Genomic DNA, 18,836 nt, shown 5'->3' with positions numbered 1-18,836 from the left:
ATAAATTTACGTTATCTAATAATACATTTGTTTTTTACGGACGCGTATCAAATTCCATACAGCGTTGATGAGTTAATGCCTATGTACTCGAATCTTTATGTAATATGATAAAAGGAACACCACTGATACTTTAGTCTCGTGAAAACTTTACTCGTTATTTCTTGTTTAACGCTTCGTGCAAATTGTTATCAAACGTACCGGCTAAACGCGTGTAAACAAAATTTGTATAAAAAATGGATATTACAATCACGGATATCGATGTGAAAGATATTAGATTTCCAACATCGTTGTTAGCAGACGGAAGCGATGCTATGGTATGTGAATCGTTGAATATGTAGCAAATTAAAATGTGTTTTCTTTGTTCCAAAAAGAGGTAAAACATTATTAGAATTGTTTGTATTATCGAGTTATGTTATTTACGGAATTTTATTGAATTATAGCACACCGATCCCGATTATTCTTGTGCGTACGTAACAATAAAGACTAACAAGGACATCGAAGGATACGGACTAACATTTACTTTGGGTAGAGGGACGGAAATTGGTACATAATTGTTGATCTATGCCTCGAGAAGCTTAATTATCAATATTAACGAACGTTTTCCAAAAATCTCTTTAGTCGTTCAAGCATGCAGATCAATGTCGTACTTGGTACAAGGTCAAAATGTTAATAACATTTTTGAAAACTTCGGATCCTTTTGGAGGAGATTGACTAGCGAGTCGCAGCTGAGATGGGTAATACATAATAACACAAATTTCTTCGTACGTTGATTTCTGTTTTCAATACGTATAAAAAACGTTACAAAGCGTAGATCGGACCGGAAAAAGGTGTAACTCATCTCGCCACAGCGGCTATAATAAACGCATTGTGGGATTTATGGGCGCGAATTGAGAATAAACCTGTTTGGAAATTGCTGGTCGATTTAACTCCCGAGCAATTAGTTTCTGCGATAGATTTCAGATACATGTAAGTTACCGTGAGGTTGACATTTACCGAGGTAAGCCTCAAATATTTTATTAAATAAATATGATACTCGTAACATTTCTCTTTCGTGTAGTACCGACGTTATCACAAAGGAAGAAGCGTTACAGATGCTTAAAGATAACGAAGGAGGAAAGGCGGAACGTGAAAAATTTTTACAAAAGAACGGATATCCAGCGTACACGACGCAAGTCGGTTGGCTTGGATACAGCGACGAGAAAGTTAAAAGTCTTTGCAAAAAGTTTCTAGACCTTGGCTTTACATCCTTCAAGGCAAAGGTTGGTCAGAACTTGAAGGACGACATAAAGAGATGCCAATTGATACGCGACATGATAGGATACGAAAACAAGTTGATGCTGGATGCGAATCAGATTTGGGATGTCGACGAATCGATAGAGTGGGTGAAACAGCTATTGAAGTTTAAACCAACGTGGATCGAAGAACCGACATCTCCGGATGATGTGTTAGGTCACGCTAAGATCGCTAATGAATTAAAACCGTATGGCGTCGGTGTCGCTACTGGTGAAATGTGCGCAAATCGCGTCATGTTCAAACAATTACTACAAGCAAAAGCAATTAGTTATTGTCAAATCGATTCGGCTAGGATAGGAGGAATTAACGAAATATTAGCTGTTTATTTCATGGCAAAGAAAATGAGAGGTAAGTTGGATAAATAGGATTTTCTGTTAGGGTGAACCAAATAGCTGCAACAATATTATCTTCTTCTAGTTCCCGTGTGTCCGCACGCTGGTGGAGTAGGTCTGTGTGAAATGGTTCAACACCTCCAAATGTGGGATTTCATTAGTTTGAACACGTCTACTGAAAATCGCGTGATCGAATTCGTCGACCAACAACACGAGCACTTCGAGCATCCTGTACGAGTTCTGAACGCTTGCTACATGCCACCCACTGCTCCAGGATATTCGACTAAATTCAAAGACGACTGCTTGGAACAGTATACGTATCCGAACGGCGAACAATGGAAGTATATGTACGAAAAAGGACTCTTCCAAAGACCATCTGTCTAAAGTAAATTAAAAATTAATGAGAACTTATATTAAGCATACAATGCTTGTATTGATATAAATAAATCTTTTACAAAAGTAAGATTGATTGAACAAATTTGGATACACCAACTAATTATAAGGATATTAATAATTAAGCATTATTTATTTTTCTTCCAACAAAGTAGATATTGCAGCTAGTTAGTACTTAACTAGTTAGAGTTCTCTAAAGTTGGCATTAACTGCACGACTGGAGGTGGGATTTTACATAGTCTGTCTGCAAAATGAAAAAGTTAGTGTTAGCAAAGTAATGTTAAATAAATAATTTCAAATGCTATAAGGTACATGGCGTACGTACACTCACAAACCAATACGAGTTAGGTCTGAACATAAACTTTCTAACAAAGGTCATGTCTTCTATCGGAGAAATAACATGTAAATGTAAATGATCCACTGTGTTAAATGGTGGCCAATGAAATCCTGTTCGTGTAGCTTCACGATCAAGACCTTGTTGCTCTATTATGATATCCACTGTAGACACAATTTTGTCATCTAAAAATTCCCATTGTTTTTAAGTTATACGCATAAGATATGAAAAATAAATACAAGAATTATTATCTTGTATTACTTACAAAGTTCGGCATCTCCTATTTTAAGTTCTTTTGCGTTACGTATATGTTTCTTTGGCAGTATTAAATAGTGATGCGTGGAAGCTGGATTGATGTCCTTAATACACGTCACATAATCATCCTACAATAAACAATGACTTTAATTAGAAACTGATATCTACGTGTTTTATTAATTCTTCGTTACTTTGACAGGTGGGGTTAGATTTCTCGTACCTCGTAAATTTTGTCACCTGGTTCTTTATTTTCTATGATTTTGCAAAATATACAATTTTCCAAATGCGTTTCCATTTAGATGAATTAACAATTACAGTGTCATTCAATACAAAAATTGATCTCTCCGTATCTTTTACCTTGAACTTTGAAACATAAATTGCCTGACATTTCAATGAATATACAGGCTGTTTCAAAATGAGTAAATAGTTAATATTGATACAAAAGTACAATGAAATTTTTGTTTTTAAGAAATATTCCTATCAATTTTTTATCCAATCGATATTATATTATTTTGGAAATATTATAAATCCGTTTTCTTTTAAGTGATAATTGACTTCTTATTAATGCTTCAAATTTCGCGCCTTCTACAGTATAGCCATCTCACGGTGAGAAAGCCAAACTAAAATCCCGACCTCCGTACAGCGCTCTAGCGTTCCTATTTTCATTGTTAGATGGTGGCATTTGTTTGTTTTAATAAAAAAAGGAAGGTTTAAGGTTTAAAAAACGATTCTCATTTGAATTTTTATATCACAATGTTTGTTCACCTATTTGTTATTATTAGATATAATAAAAAAAAACTATGAATATGACGGTCGGTAATTGGATAAATTACCGACATCTAGCATGAAAAGTGGAAACTATTATACGACAAACTTGAGTGTTTCCCCGCTAGAGGCCCTACCATAGCTCGAAAAAATTAGTTCTCTGGCCGCCGCTAGATGGCTATACTGTAGAATGTCACGAAAATGGGGATGAGCAACCCTTCAACCATATTACATGATCGAAGGGGCAATTTAATGAAAGGTCGAAAATTTACTTTTCTGGCAGCCGCTAGATGGCTGTACTGTAGAATGGCGCGAAATTGGGGTTAATCATTTTTTTCGGACGAATTTATTAATAGTCGTTGAAGAAGGATGTAAATGATAGAAATAACTAAATTGCCTTTCATAATTGCATTACTTTTTAATTTAAAATATATAAACTGTACATATATTTATAAGTGGTATATATTCATGTGTTTTTATATAATATGTGTGAGCATGATAAATTAATAGTTAATCTAACATATTTTTACATGTGGCAGTTGAGACGACCGAGAAAATGTTCCGTGTGTACAAGTAATTGATAAAATTTGCAGAGTCTCTGCGTATTTTTTCTAGTTTCGCCGGTTTACGTTTCCTAAATGGATTTCTTTCTACGTTCAATGTATCCTACTCAGTCATTTCTGAAAATATAAAAATGCAGCATCGTGTTCTCTATTCGAAGTATACAACAACACATCTTCCAATTTCGTTAAATGCGAAAACAGAACGAACGATAATAGTAACACTGTAATTTCGACGTATCGTAGAGCATCGATCATCCATTCTAGATATTACCTTATTCGTTTCATACGTTACAATGATACCGAACGTTACTTTCAGCATTACGTATTTAAATTTTGCAAACGTAGTTAATTTAATGGAATACAAATTCTTCGGGGTGTGCGTGCTTCGCGCTCGCGTGTATGCTTTTCTTTTCTAACCTAAACGTTCACAAATGTATAAATTCTTTACTTATATACGAAAAGCATTCGCTACGCCCTAATACGGATATACCAATTTCGATCGAGTTGCAAGTATAAAATAAAATAAAGCACTGTCTCGCGAACGATCAACTTAAGAAGACGTAGAAAAGAAATGAGTACGGTTGTAAATCGAATTAAGTCACGAATCGATGGTTTTTTCATAAGTTAACCCTTCGAGTGCTATGAACGAGCATCTACGTCAAAAGATTTCGATCACTTACTCTAGACACAATTTCCCGTACGTTTTCATAATATTTACTAGGTTCAAGTATTTACATTCGTTTATTTCCAAGTTAAGATATATTTTACATTTTGATGTTTGTAATAAAGTAATGGATTAGAAAAAAAAAAAAATTTGGCAAGAGCATTTAGCACTCAAAGAGTTAAGGTAATAACATATCCATTCGTCGAATGTTTTATATCCTCGATTATCGGCCCGTAGGTGACTTACACGTTAAAGTAGGTTTACCGGGATAATCCCGACTGTACAGAGCGTTCTTTATAAATAATTCTTATAAATTACCATTAGTCTATGTTTCCGATTCAACATAAAAATCATACAATGTACACGTTTCCTGACGATAATCCACCTTTAATACTGCGAGTCCCCTCCCCCCTCCCAGTCCCGCCCGTCCCACCCCAATTCCCTACCCACCCGTTAATGAATTCCTGAAAACATCGTTCAGTTAATTGTCCTCTAACAGGTTTGGTCGGTGGCTTTTCGTGGCTTCGTCTCGTTTTCGTATATCGCACCCGTTCAAAGAATCGGATCGAGACGCGACGAAAAAGAAAAACTCAACAATTAAGTTAACTTACATCTCTAATAGAGGGGTAAGTTTCAGCTGCCTTGGTACGTCATTTGATCCGGAACGGCGGACGAATGATTCTGATTTGGACTCTGGTGGAAATGTGAATTGCTTCCGTCTAGCGACAACGGGTCGTTACTAGGTTCTTCGTATTTCCCCCTCTTAAAACGTCCGTACAACGAAGAGTAGGGTAAATTATAGTGAATAGCTGCTTGATTGATGCTCATATGCCCTAATCTGAAACATGAAAACGAACGAAGTCTATATCGTGGAGAAATCGACGAATCGACGAAAAAAGTGGATCGACCGCGGTGGCAGAAGCTTCAGACCTCCTAGAAAATAGGGGGTCCAAGAGCGTTGATCTTTTAATTTAATTCTCAGAAAACTGTAGCGGTCGATACACCTAAACTTCTAATTTTCCGCGTCACGTGGATACGTCTGGGCTCTGACGTTGCGAAGGGATTAAACGGATGAGCCCCCAGGTGTTAACGGCATGGATAAAACGGAAAACGTTTACCTGACGGCTTCGAGGGCTTCGGTCATGGCGTCCTCGCTCCACGGTGTAGGATTACTTCTGCTCAGCTCGATTCCTTCCCTCTTACATCTACCGTAGAGCGTCCCCGTAGGTATACCGAATTCCGTCGACGCCCTCTGCACGGATGTCTGACCGGACCTTATCGCTTCCAAAGCGCGATCTAGATCAGCCGGTGACCAAGTGGTAGGACTGGCGTTGAAAGGCGCGGCCAATCTAATGCCTTCCCTCCTCGCGATTTTGTACAACGTACTGGAAGGTATCCCGAACGCTTTGGAAGCCTTGTTCGCCGAGATCGTTCCAGTTCTCAACGCCTCGAGCGCGTTATTCAAACTCTCGTCGCTCCACGACTTTGTTGGTCCGTCTTTTTTTGGTGTGTCTATGCCTAATCGATGCGCTCTTTGCCAGAGCGTCGTCGAGGGTATACCAAACGTAGCTAAAACAAAATGGAGAAATACCATACAACACCGCGCAACGATGGATCAGCGGTTGGCGATGGTGGCCAGAGCGTGGCATAGAAGCGTAAGAGTTTAAGGGAAACGTTAATTACCGGAGGCTTTCGTGAGACTCATATCGTGGTTTCTCAAAGCTTCCAACGCGGCGTCCATGTCTTCTTGGGTCCACGACTTGGAGCCGTGGTGATGGGAACTGGATTGTCCGGAATGACCCCTTGAGTTATTTTCGCCGGAATCGGAGTGAACGGAACTTCCAGAGGGCATTAATCCGAGCAGCTCGGGCGTGATCATCATCATGTTGTCGCTGTCGGCTGCGTTCTTCGAGCTGACGCTCGCTCGATCGGACATGTGGCTGTCGATGTCAATGGTATCCGACGAATCCATCGTGTGCAACGTTTCGAACTTAATCTTCACACTGTCACAGGTTTGAATCTCTGCAAGCAAACCTGAATAAACGACAATTCTTCTAGTTCCATTTGTGTAGCAACGGTTGGTTATCGCGGAACGACGACGGCTACGATCGCGATGCTTTCGAATCTCTACCCGAGGCCACCTGGATTTCGCGAAAGAAGCGCCGCCGAAGGCAAAGCTGGATGCGTTGGACTAAATGAGGTTGCGTGGGCTGTTACGAACCGAGCAACGCAAATCTAATCGCGACTAGTTAAGCCCGATTAGACCAATTATTTTGATTCCTTCCCTGTCTAACGAACGGCTACACTTTTTTTTTTACTCCCCTCCCGTAAAACACGCTTGTGCTGCAACAAACGACAATAGGAACACCGTTATTGTTCGGTTACAAGTGAGAAAATCGTCAGTGCGTTCGAAAGCGGGGTAGGTGGCGAGTTTCGATTCCGAACGCGACCAAGTCTCGCGTGTAACGTTCCAAGAGACGTACATCGTAAGGTTGCAGGGTTACGATTGCAGCACTTTGTATGGAGTGATTCTTTTCTTTATATAATCTTATCTAGCATTTCACCTCGTTCTGTGTTTACAATTACATTTTAGTAAACAGCAGAGTCTAAAGCCGGCGACTGACTTGCAACAGAACGCTGTAACGTAACTGCTCGGTACGAATTGTACGGTTCGGCACCAGCGTTACATTACAAGATCATTTTTGGAATCACGAATGCTCGCTTCGAACTCTCGGCTGAATTCTCTCTCGATGCTTCCTACTCGATTCAGTGAAAAGTAGACGATCAAAGAGGTTCGTCAAAAAACTGACAGACCAGTGGACCACGGTCGAGCGCGAACCGAGCGCAAGAGTCCGTACAGACTAAGCGAATGCTCGCGTTTTACATTACAATGTTCTGTTGCAAGTCAGTCGCCGGCTTAAGAGATTACCGTGATTGCGATCACAGAATAAAGATTGTATACTAAAAGAAACTGCACCTGTATGATGATCCGGATCCCTCAGATGGGTGATCGTAGTGCCGACTAACGTGGCGCTAGGTGGAGTCGGTTGGGTCTCTGGGGGCAGATCAACCTCCCCAGGATCCGGATGATGACCGTAATGGCCGAGTCCTGTATGACAAAACATGTCACCTTTTTATTTCAAGTGAAAAGAGTCTGTTCTGTCGTACCTCGAATTGGTAAACCGCCCCACACCCGGAACCCTTGGCACATTTGCGATTCCAACGAGCGTGCTTAGCATTTAACGTCGATTACTGCTAGCCCTTACGCCGCGTTGTACTTTCACGCTTTGCGAAATACTGTCCTCGGAATACAGAGAATCGCTACGTTTCGACGAGAATAAAATGTGCAAGAATTCAGGTGTGGGGCGTCGATCACGATTAATCGACTTACCGTTGTTATTGTTATTCACCCCGTCACCGTTGTTGTTGTTGTTATTATTGTTGTTGTTGTTGTTGTTGTTGTTACCGTTGCTGTTCCGCTGGCAAGTTTCCAATACTATTGCTGCTGTCGTTCCCTCCGTGCAATCTTCATCTTCGGCCGGCCAGTCTCTGTGGTTCTGCGAAATATCCGGTACGAATTTAGCGACGACCGTGACGAGATCGTGCCACCGTTCGCTGGACGGCTGTCACGTTCTCGTGCTTTCACCCCCGCCCTTGCAAATTATTTTTCACCTTTTTCTCCATCGTGCCTTCGAGATTTTCACGCGTGTCATTTACAGTATCCATACTTTTCTTACCTCTTTGTCCTCCCGATTGTAATTCTCGTTCGATTCCTCTTCTTTGTATCTGTCGTAGTGTCTGGAGTCCGTCGCGCGAGGTTCGAACGTGGTTCTGGCTCTCTTGTATTTCGGATGATGCCTTTTTAGCTTGGTGAAATTTATCCTAGGCGTGCCGGGTTCTCTTGGTGGCGAGCTCAGGCTGACCGACGGTGGACCGTCTCTGCTTTCCGGCACCTCGCAGAGGCCCTTGATCTTCAGCTGATCGGCCGTTTTCAACAGCGACTGAAACACGAAGGATCGAAGGAGGTTAACGAGTTTCATTCGTTCCGACTTGAAATTTCATGGCGGTATTCGAACATTTAGAAGTTTTGGTTTTTCGAAGAGAACGCTGGCTTTAGGCTGCAGTCGATGGGCAAAATGGAATTTTTTTTTTAAGGACTCAAGCATAGCTAAGAAATATCAGTTAACTTTCACTGGGAAAGGGCTCACTCGTAGCGTTCTCAATAGCAATTGACGCACCGTAAACCCGCAAGCAGTGCGAAAGGGACGACGAAGCATGGGCGAGTTCCTTCTTTCGACAAGGGACTCTTGTGCAACATTCCTGCCCAACGTTGGAAACCGCCCTAAATTGCAATTGGGATTTTGTCTACCTCCATCAACTCATTCGGACCTTTAAGTATCTCCCGAACGAAAAACTAAAACAACCTCCAGAAAATTCCCCCATGATTATTTATAAAACTTTTGTTTACCCTGTATTTTGCTTATTCCCATCGTTTCGGAGATATTTCATGGGACAAAACAATTCGAAATTTCACCGTCTGGAATTGTTTAGCGATACCAGCGAAAAGTAACTCCGCGTTACGGACAAGCAACTCCAGTCGCGTGCAATGTTTAAAATATTCCGAATTCTCGGATCCGTGGACATCTCTTGTTAGTTTTTCAAAATAAATTTTGTTCATCCCACGAACCAGAAGGACGCGCAACTCGAAATATTGAGAGCATCGGAATCGTGATCTTCTCGGTACAACTAGATATTCGTCTAGCGAGCATGTTGGCAGCAACGCATTTTGAGGGTGTTTTGAATGGTTGGCCGGTTTCAGATAGCCCGACGCTACTTCGTTTTCTAAAGGTTTATGGCTGACTCAAGGATTGAATAGGTTCGCGATACAAGCCGTGCACTCTCACGGCTGGGCGTTGAACTGATGGCTGGCGACTCACCGTCGTGTGGTTATTGTGTGTTGGATGATATTTAGGAAACGTAAGAGTTTGGAAAGATGGCTCTATCGTAGAGATTACGGCTGGCGATGTTCGAAGGATTCCGAGGATAGCGAAGGTAGCGAGGTTTAAGAAGTGTCGCCGAGAACACGGAAGCTAGAATGACTTGGGGTTCGTAGGGCACGGGTGTCCCCAGGCATGACTGACGCAGCGTTTGCGACTAGAGCATTACAAAATAATGAGAAATTCTAACAAGCAGTTGGAATTCCCACACGGTGGGACGAACAATTATCAAAGCATTCGTTGAGAACTGCGGCCGTTTGAGGCGCTCGAATACGTAGGGCGTCGGTATAACGTGGACAAGACCAAATACGGAATAAAGTCATTTCGGTAAACCGCTTTCTGAGAGGAACGAGAAGGGACTAGCAGGGGCCGGCGGATTTGCATATTCCTGGTAAAACCTCGTCATCCTTACGCCCCATTCCAACGGATACAATTTCATCTCGCAGTTGCCGTCTGGCCGCGGCTCTGGTCTAAAATCAGTTTTCGCGATCCAGTTTCGGCGTGCAGCGATTCATCGGCACAGTGCGTCGACCCGCGTCGAGCGGCGGCGACGTCCTCCCCGAGACTACGACATCCATCCCAGGCCCCCCTCCGCTCCTTTCTGTGATCTTAACCTTGAAAGCGGCGCGCAAAGGAAACTAGCGAAGGAAAAGAAACGTAAAAGGAGAACGAGCGCGGCGTACGGTAAAGAAAAGCGAAGAGAATCCGAGTTTACGGTTCCGTGGACCGGAAGAAGCACGCGGAGGGATGGAGAAAATGAGAAGAGAAGACGACTTCCGCGTGAGATAGCGGACGGCTCTCCGACGGAATTTTCGTGGCGCCTGAGACGGATTGGGAAAAGGAAAGATCAGTCCTGGAAGGGATTGCGACGCTTTGGTCAGCCTTTGTCCAGTCTGGGACTTGATAAAATATTCGTATTCCTCTTATGGTATAGACGAGAAGACGAACGATGAATCCTGAGAGGAATTCCACTGGGTCTAACGTTGTAGGCCGTATGCAAAGATGGGGTAATTCTGAAGGGGCAGTCTCCTTTGCAATAAAAAGTTACTCGACCTGGCCGTATTCCCTTTACTTGCGACGTGGGTGACAGGAGGAGAGATCGATTCTAGAAAAATGACTCGTCGTTGTAGTACGTTCCCGTCAACCTGGGACTGATTTTTCTTTCGGCCGTCCATATTCGAATGGCGTAAATAGTGACAGGAAACGAGAGAAACCGGAGTAGAATGGATAGAGGGAGAATCGAGGGAAAATGGGAAGAAAACCGATAGAGGGTAGACGAAACGAGAGAAACAGAAGGTAGAGGAGACGAAGAGAGAAAGAAAGAGGAGCGAACGATCGAGAGCGAGGGCCGCGTTGAAGTTGAGGCTCTCTGTTCTTTAATCAAGGCAGGGGTGGTGCGATTAGGCGGGGTCGGCAAGGGGACAGGCGGTACGAGAGCGTCGGTGGCGGCGGCGGCGGCGGCGGCAACGGCTCGGCTAGGAGGGAGGGGGCCGAGGAAGCAGAGGAAGAGTTAGGCGATGGAAGCAGAGGTTCAGGTGGGGGGTTTAGGCAGGCTGCACCGGGGGTGTCGGTGGCGGCTGGAAAGCGGGCGTGGGTGGAAAACTGGGTGGCGGTGGGTAGGACTAGGTTCACAGGGGTATGGCTGGAAGAGAAGAAGAGAGTTACAACGACAGAAAGGGAGAGAATCTGACTGAGCTAGCGATTGAGTGAGCAGCTGAGGGAGACGGGGGCGGAGGGGAAAGAGAGCAAGTGAGAGAGAGAGAGAGAGAGGCAGAGAGGCAAAAACGCCCGCAGGAAGAATGGGGAGGCCTCCGACGCGGCTGTCGCGGCCCCAGGGCCGTATCGACCACCCCCAACCCCCGATTCTCTCTACGGCACTCGCGACGGCACCGACACCGATGACTTCCAACCGTTTCCACGCACACATCCTGTCTCTCTGTTGCTCTATCCGTCTCTCTTCACCCCTCCACTCTGCTCTACCTCTCCTCGTCTCTCCTTGTCTCTTTCACACGCTTCCTCTCACCCGACGGCTGCGAACGGATACGTATAACCGCGTTGAAATGTCCGCGAATCTTCGAGCCCGACAATCCGTGAGTTCCGTGGTATTGGTCGAAGCAGGGTGATCGAACTTCCATGTCGGACGTGCACGCCGCGACGACAACGTCGGCGTAACGATGCTAACAGGAGTAATTGGGACTACCCTGTCGTTGCACCATTTTCCACACATTTTCCAAGATCGTGTTTCGGTTCCGATCGACGTATCCCAGGGGCCACGGTGATTCTTGCCGTGTAAAGAGGAGATCGTCAGTCCCGACACCGATCGAAAAGGATGAGCCATTTCGATCGGTGCCGAAGTTGACGATCATCTCCCGATGGGACGAGAATCACCGTGTCCATACGATTCGCGATACCAACGAGTTTAGGGGGTCGGTTGTTAAGCGGCCTCTGCGGGAACTCTTCCGCTACTGCAACTGCTTTCCCTTAAAGGTCCGTTTTCACGTTTTTAACGTGACATCGAATGTCAAGCGAACACGGACCTTAGAATTAACGAAGACGGATCCTAGAATTAACGATACGTCGTCGTCAGGAGGGTATTCGAGAACAACTCGAATCGGTTAGAACTCCTTTGGGACGTCGAGATATCGTTTGGCGGTTTGCGAGCGCGGAATGGTGCTCTTCCGCAAAATGGCTTTTCGCGGTTCAATTAAACGAAAGAAGATACGAAGACGCGCGATACTTGAACGATACGACGTCGACGTCGACGTCGACGACGACGGGACTTGGAGAACCACGGACGCTAGGCAATGGGTTGGTAGGGTAGTGCGGGTGTTGGTGCAGGGGTTAGAGAGCGGGAGGGTAGTTGGTTGGTTCGGCGGTGGATGCATAGGGGTGGTGCCATCGGTTCGGAGGCAAGAGGGAAAGCCACCGGCAGAATCCAACCTCACCAATCAATACTTAGGGTTCAAGGGCATCGCCCGACCAATTATCCCAGACTAATTGACGCGAGACGAGAAGAAAAAATTCTACCCCCCTCGGTGGCTACTTCCGATCCGTGTCTTCTGCAGACAACGTTCGCGAAATAATTTAGAAACGTGGTGTTCGGAAGTCGCCGTCCAGATCACGGGCGGGAAATATCGAGCATGATGGGAACTACTTTCGTCGGAGGAGCAGCCGATTTATTTAGATATCGCATCGAACGTCCACTTTGAGAAGCATCGGGAGGCAAACAACCTACGATTCGTCCCGAAGGAATCGAATCGCAAGGATAATAGGGAACCGAGAGACCGGGGGACAAACGCGATTCTCGAAGGCGGGAAAAAGCGACAGAGAGGGAGAGATAAAGAGTAGAAGCGAACGGGGTAGAGGGGGTGGAATCGTTGAAAGATCTTCCCATCGAGACAGAACACGACGTTGGATGGAGTTCTTTCGCAGGAAGAAATAAGGGGGCGATAGAACGAGAAGTCCAACAGGTGTAAATCCGCAAAAAGATCGACCGTGGAAACGTTTCACGAGAACAGGAAGGACGCGAAGGGGTGGCTCGGGGTTGGTCTCCGTGAGACCGTACCAGGAGACGGTGTAAGGTACATTATACAGACACATCGGTAGGAAGAGACCCAGGAGGCGCAGGAAGAAGAGACGAGAGAGAGTTGGAAACGGGGAGAGAGGGTCGCTAGACACGTGAAAGAGAGAAATGAGGAGGAAAGCGGAGAGGAGAACGCACAGGGGAATCCCCGAAGATGGTCGTAGGGTCGTCTCCACTATTACGAATACAGCGCCATAACGGAATTGATAATGTAACGGGCGTCACGAGCATAACCTTCCTCTCTTCTTCTCCACGCTACATAACCTCCTTTCTGAATGAAAGCGCGACTCTGGCCTCCACGTGCTCTTCGAGCAAATGCAAGAATACACCGGGAATCCCCGTTGGTGCTAGTATTTTGGTCGCGTCTTACGTCAAAATATTTATCCTTAATAAATCTGCAGTTTTTCGTGACGTTCTTATCAGTATTGTTTATTGTGGCGTAGGACATAACGCCATCATTCTTGCTACCCGTTAAAACCTATCAATTTTACCTATGTACATTTGGTAGAAATCCAACGGCGAGCGAATTAAGTAAATTTGATCTATTGTTATCGATAGAATTAGAATATCGACGACAAGTACGAAATATCTACGGTAGTGTACCTTTTTAACGGAAATGACATTTTTGTACAACATCCAAACATCGTAATTTTCATTTTACCTGTCAGATTCTACTCGCGATTACAGAAAGGCTTTACGATTATACAACGGTACTGTCTAAATCGGCAAGATAAGACGTACGTGACGCGAATGTTTACGAATGTGAAGTGGAGAAGGCTGATAATGCGAATTACGCAGTTTCGAAGTCATTCTAAAGGATTCTCGTGCACGTTGGATTATCCTTCCATCATTCCCCTCTCGCGAGAAATTTTTTAATAATACGGACAGGGAATTAATCGCATCGCGTACAAGTTATTTAAGTTGACACGGGGAAAGTCTAGACACGATTTTCACTTTACAGTGTAGACACGATCGATTTACACTGTCTGCACCGTCAAGTACAATTTCAATGTATGCATCACTGATCGACATTCGAATTTCTTTTCGAGCGTACTCACACTCAGGACAGGGTTACGCCGTATGACAAGCTTATTCGCCAAACCTCGCCCTTTCACCTCGTTTCGATTTAATAAAACGTTACATACATTTTGTTTTTTCTTTTAATATTGCAAGTAAAGTCGTTAAATTTAAGAATAGGATGAAGAACGACCGTTTAATATGCGTGCTCCATTATTTACACAACGTGTACGACACTCCACGCGTTCGATGAACGCCTCGTGTATCATAATCCGTATCTTCGTTTCAAAGTGGATTATTCGAGCGTTGCAGACTTCGTAAACACTTCGCGAACGCGTCCGTCTCTGGTACCGGTTGGTTGCGTCTGTGTTTCATTCATGAGAAAGACACTTTTGCACGCAATCACGACTTTCCGACGTTCGGAATACACACGCGACAACTCGCGAACGATTTCAGACGGCGATAACTCGATTCGAAAGAAACGAAAAGTAAGATCCGCACGAAACAGTCTGGCGCACAAAAATATCTTGAAATACGATGGCTCACGTGCACGATACGGTCGTCCAACGTTCTCGGCGGGTAGTACGCTCGTCGCGTATCCACGTTTAAACTTGTGCTATCTTTCCCTTGTCTTTCGCTTCTCTCTGTCTCCCTGTGGCGAGAAGTCCATCGTAGCGATGGCCATCCTACGGCGGTGCAGTAATAACGCGACGCGGCTCGCTAGACACTCTTCCATCCTGGCGCGAAGGAAGTTGTATCGTTTATCACTCACCTGGCTGCGGTGCTCCGTAGGCGAACGGTCCAACGTCGAGAGAGCAGAGACGCACGAGGAAGGGAAAACGCAAAGGGAAGAGGAAAAGGGAGAGGAATAGACACGAGGAGCGTCCGACGATCGGGCAGAGAACGAACGAAACGGGGTGCAGCGAAAAGGGAAGGAAAAGGACGAGGAAGAAAACGAAAGGCGAGCCAATGAAGAACAGGAAGAAGTCGAGGAAGAGACGAAGGAAGCGGAGGAGGCGAAGGAAGAGAGAGAAGTAGGAGTAGGAGAAGGAGGAGGAGAAGGAGAAGGAGAAGTAGAGGCACAGAAGTCACGACGAGAAAACGAGGTGGTGTCGCCGGCGTTAGTAGAGTCGACGTCGTGAAAAAGCCAGACGAAACCGTGTACGAGGAGGTTACGACCACGTAGAACGAGAGGATAATTCCTGGCAGGGCCCGATCTCCTACGCGGCGAAGCCCAACGAAAGTGAAATGGCATTCGGCGCTCCGTGCTGAGGGCGCACGGCATTCGGAGGAGCGAGGAGATGAAGAGGACGCGGCGGAGAGCAGGAGGAGGCAGAGCCAGAGCCAGAGCCAGCAGAGCCAGAACCGGAGGAGGAAGAGGAGGAGGAGGAGGAGGAGGAGGAGGAGGAGGTGGAGGTAGAGCGATGGAGGAGGAAGAGGAGGCGGAGGACGCCGCGAAATTCGCCGACGCGACGAACAAGGACGGATTCAGACTGCGCTCGAGCGCGTACAACGAGGAAGAGACTCGCGGGGGATGCGTGCTCGACGGTGGACAGAGAGCGATTGAGCTCTCGCATGGAGCGAGCGAGCCAGCCGCACCTGACCAGTCCCCATCGGCGGGGTAAGGGGTTGAAAACCGGCGGGTGGCAGGACGGCCGGTGGGAAGCGGCGGGGAAAGGTGGAGCGAAGGGGGGTAAGAGAGTCCGTTCGGCGGCGGGGCGGGGGGGGAGGGGGGAGAGCACGATGCACGACGGCACGGTGGCGGGAATCGGCGGCTCGGGGGAAAGGGGCGACAAGTCTGCGGCGCTCGAGAGAAACGCAAGAGCTTGCCTCTTGCGGGAGCGCGACAAAGACAGCATTCACGGTTCCCGTGGGAGGAAGGAAGACTTCCCGCGTGCAGGACGAAAACAGAAATACGGTTTGCGCGGAAACGAACGAGACGGAACGGCCAAGACGAAGAGCGGGAATGCGTTCGGTGACCAAATGACGAAGACGGATGCAAGGTTCGCGAGAGAACGGGAAAGGACAGAGGCGATCTACCGTCGGCGCGACAAAGGTAGCGCTATCGCGTGAACACGCCGATCGAGACTGTGTATATGTATATACATATATATCTATATATATATTATATATATATATAATATATATGCATGCATATACGTGAAAGAGAGGGAGATGACCGTTGCAGTAGTGTACGCCTAAAGTTAGGTCCCTGGTTCGCTATATATTGCGAACAAATCGTAGGAGAATGTTGCTCTATTAACATTTTCGAAAGTCTCTTTTTGGATGTTAATATGGATAGGTAAGCTCGTTAGTACAGGGTATATTCTTTGGATCATCCTCGAGCGAATCTTTTCATTCGAATTAAAGATGTGCTTCGAGGACGACAATAATTGCCCAGAGGGCGTATTCGTACGTACAATCGTTTGGCGGTCAGAGAATGGGAACGATGAAATTCTTGTCGGCATAAAAATGTCGGATAAAGACCAATTGCATATAAATTTTGTTTAACCTTGCAACATTTTAGTGCTAGGTCCTTGTTGACATGTTACCCTTACACAACCCACATTGGTATGGTTTTAATTTATATTTTGTTATAATACAAAAATCCACTTTAGATGCTGCAAAATCGTGGACCGGTAGACGCTTCAGTATGCGTTTAGCGCGCGATCGTGACGTGTGACTTTGTAACGTCAGGAAATCTAGTATGATAGTTCAATAATCGCCATGTTAAGAAGTGTCGGCGGACACGCGGGAAAGATCGAATTATCCCCACTTTTCGTTGTTGTTAACTGGCCCCACGCAGGAACCTCGAGGGTCCGTAGGGCCGGCCCTGCGTCGAGCTGACTCGAGTCGAGTCGACTCGACGCGACGCGACGCGACGCGACTCGACTCGACGCAACTTGCGAGACGGTACGGCGAGAGGAAGAGGGCACGGTCGGTTTCGGGAGAACGAGCATCACAGAGAAGGACAGGAATCGCCGAAAAGAAACGAAAGAGAGGAAGATGGAAAAGCGGTGGAAGAAGGCAAAACGACTGGAACCCCGTGCGCGCTCGAGGAAGAAAGAAGACTCGAAGTCGAGTCGCGAATTGCAGAGCTTGCGCGCCGCGGACAAAGGGAATCTGCGGCTCCAGTCGTCTCTCTGCACACGCATACGCGAGCACGCCCGCACACGCACGCACACGCATACACACGCTTGCTTCGTGCAACCGTCCGCACGCATATGCACGCCACTGCAGAAACCGCGGGTACAGTCGACAGAGGAAGCGCGAATTCTCTTGTTTCCCCGCGTTCGACTTTGCCACTATACCTCCTACCCTTTTCTTCTCTTCGTTGCTTTTCGTCTGCTTCGCATCTATCGAAGAGAATAAAGAGACCACGGTCACGAACACCTATCGTACGACCTAAAGAACGTTGGTTACCATTCGTATACAGCCATTCGCTTCTCTAACCTCCTGCTCGCTCCAGGACAGAAGAAAATTATTAGTCACCCGTACCAACGACTCTCTTCGCGGTTTGGCCAAAGCCTAGAAAGCGGTACAGTCGCGAAAGTAACGTCCGATACTCGTACTTTATTTTGCGTCGATTAGTCGGTAAAACCGAATGATAATAAACAGTATTATCGCTGCTGAGAGTCATTGTTAATTTACAAGAACCGAATGTAATCTCGCTTGCGTGTAGTTAGCTGCGAGCAGATATTGGTCAGATCCGATTAATCGTTGTTTAGTAACTCATTTGTAGCCGTAACTATTGATTCGATCTCTAGTTAAAACGTATAACCATACTCTCTCGCAGCAGTCACAACCACTTGCATCGATGATCACTTGTGTCGTATGCACTGCCAATATGCACCACGCACTACAGCTTTCGAAATTAAATTGCATTATGAATTGACTCTATCAATACGGTGTACCATTTGGTATGTGTTGCCTGTTTTTTCACGGAATCATACTTTTTTTTCGTACCTTTGTTTTCGATCCTTCTACGCGCTCGTATTTCTCTCTCGACTACTCGAAGAAGGGAGATACACCGATCGAGAACGAGGTCAGTAGAGAATACACACTATCCTTACCCCCGTGATGCTGAATGTTTCTTCCCTGATTACCGTATGCATAATTGGTAAAGGATACGTGCGTAAACATTTGTCGCAAGCTTTCGAATTTTTACCGATCCTCTGGCACGGTTCAACCGTTGATTGCATTTGGAAAGGGAGCATTATAAGAATTCTTTCGCGTTGTTTTCGTTCCAGTTAGATCAGACGGGGACACGTGCAGCCTGTGACCGTGAATATACGTATATACAGGGTGTCTCGAGATAAATGACACGGTTTCGCGAGTCATAACTGACGCAGATAACAGTACGGATAAATCAAAATGGCACACCCTGTATACGTAAGTACGTCCAGCTCGATGCACATGAGCGATATGTGTTTTCTTCGTAACGTCGTCGTCTTACCTCGCGTGTCAAGGACAACGAGTCGAAGGTCCGCGTGTGTCAGGATCTATTTATTGGCTTTTCTCCGAAAATGAAACGAAAATGCTTCTTGTATGTCCTTTCATAATCCACGACAAATTTGACGTACACTCTTTCCGATAAGCTGGTTAACGACGACGGCGGGAAGAAGCTAGATACGATTGAT

At 45.7% G+C, this 18,836-nt stretch overlaps 3 protein-coding genes across 10 annotated transcripts in view; 1 reads left to right on the top strand and 2 right to left on the bottom strand.

The window, feature by feature from the left end:
* Positions 1-79: 79 nt before the first annotated feature.
* On the top strand, positions 80-2,088 carry LOC128873299 (mitochondrial enolase superfamily member 1-like). The gene is made up of 6 exons (XM_054116787.1): positions 80-314; positions 441-543; positions 619-734; positions 812-966; positions 1,058-1,641; positions 1,711-2,088. Exons 1-6 carry the CDS (start codon positions 234-236, stop codon positions 2,007-2,009), a joined length of 1,338 nt encoding a protein of 445 aa, XP_053972762.1. The 5' UTR covers positions 80-233; the 3' UTR covers positions 2,010-2,088.
* On the bottom strand, positions 2,083-3,008 carry LOC128873300 (adenosine 5'-monophosphoramidase HINT3-like). The gene is made up of 4 exons (XM_054116788.1): positions 2,828-3,008; positions 2,618-2,735; positions 2,344-2,537; positions 2,083-2,262 (listed from the first exon to the last, which is right to left on the bottom strand). Exons 1-4 carry the CDS (start codon positions 2,900-2,902, stop codon positions 2,224-2,226), a joined length of 426 nt encoding a protein of 141 aa, XP_053972763.1. The 5' UTR covers positions 2,903-3,008; the 3' UTR covers positions 2,083-2,223.
* Positions 3,009-3,773: 765 nt separating this feature from the next.
* The window catches only part of LOC128873992 (putative uncharacterized protein DDB_G0277255), a 28,505-nt gene continuing 13,442 nt past the window's right edge, over positions 3,774-18,836 (bottom strand). For 3 of the 8 annotated variants that reach the window (XM_054118127.1, XM_054118125.1, XM_054118123.1), the window contains exons 4-9: positions 8,337-8,600; positions 7,991-8,156; positions 7,577-7,729; positions 6,283-6,633; positions 5,718-6,168; positions 3,774-5,437 (exon numbers count right to left, since the gene is read on the bottom strand). In XM_054118127.1, coding sequence (XP_053974102.1) covers positions 5,233-5,437; positions 5,718-6,168; positions 6,283-6,633; positions 7,577-7,729; positions 7,991-8,156; positions 8,337-8,600 — 1,590 coding nt within the window. In that variant the 3' untranslated portion in view covers positions 3,774-5,232. Of the gene's footprint in view, positions 5,438-5,717; positions 6,169-6,282; positions 6,634-7,576; positions 7,730-7,990; positions 8,157-8,336; positions 8,601-8,837; positions 8,892-14,968; positions 15,580-18,836 lie in introns of those variants that run through there. The other 5 variants (XM_054118122.1, XM_054118128.1, XM_054118121.1 and 2 more) reach the window with 5 other exon arrangements.

The sequence above is a fragment of the Hylaeus volcanicus genome, chromosome 3, assembly GCF_026283585.1.
Source record: "Hylaeus volcanicus isolate JK05 chromosome 3, UHH_iyHylVolc1.0_haploid, whole genome shotgun sequence".
Lineage (NCBI taxonomy): Eukaryota > Metazoa > Arthropoda > Insecta > Hymenoptera > Colletidae > Hylaeus > Hylaeus volcanicus.
Note: the sequence above shows the minus strand (reverse complement) of the source record. Positions and strands in the feature narration are given on the sequence as shown.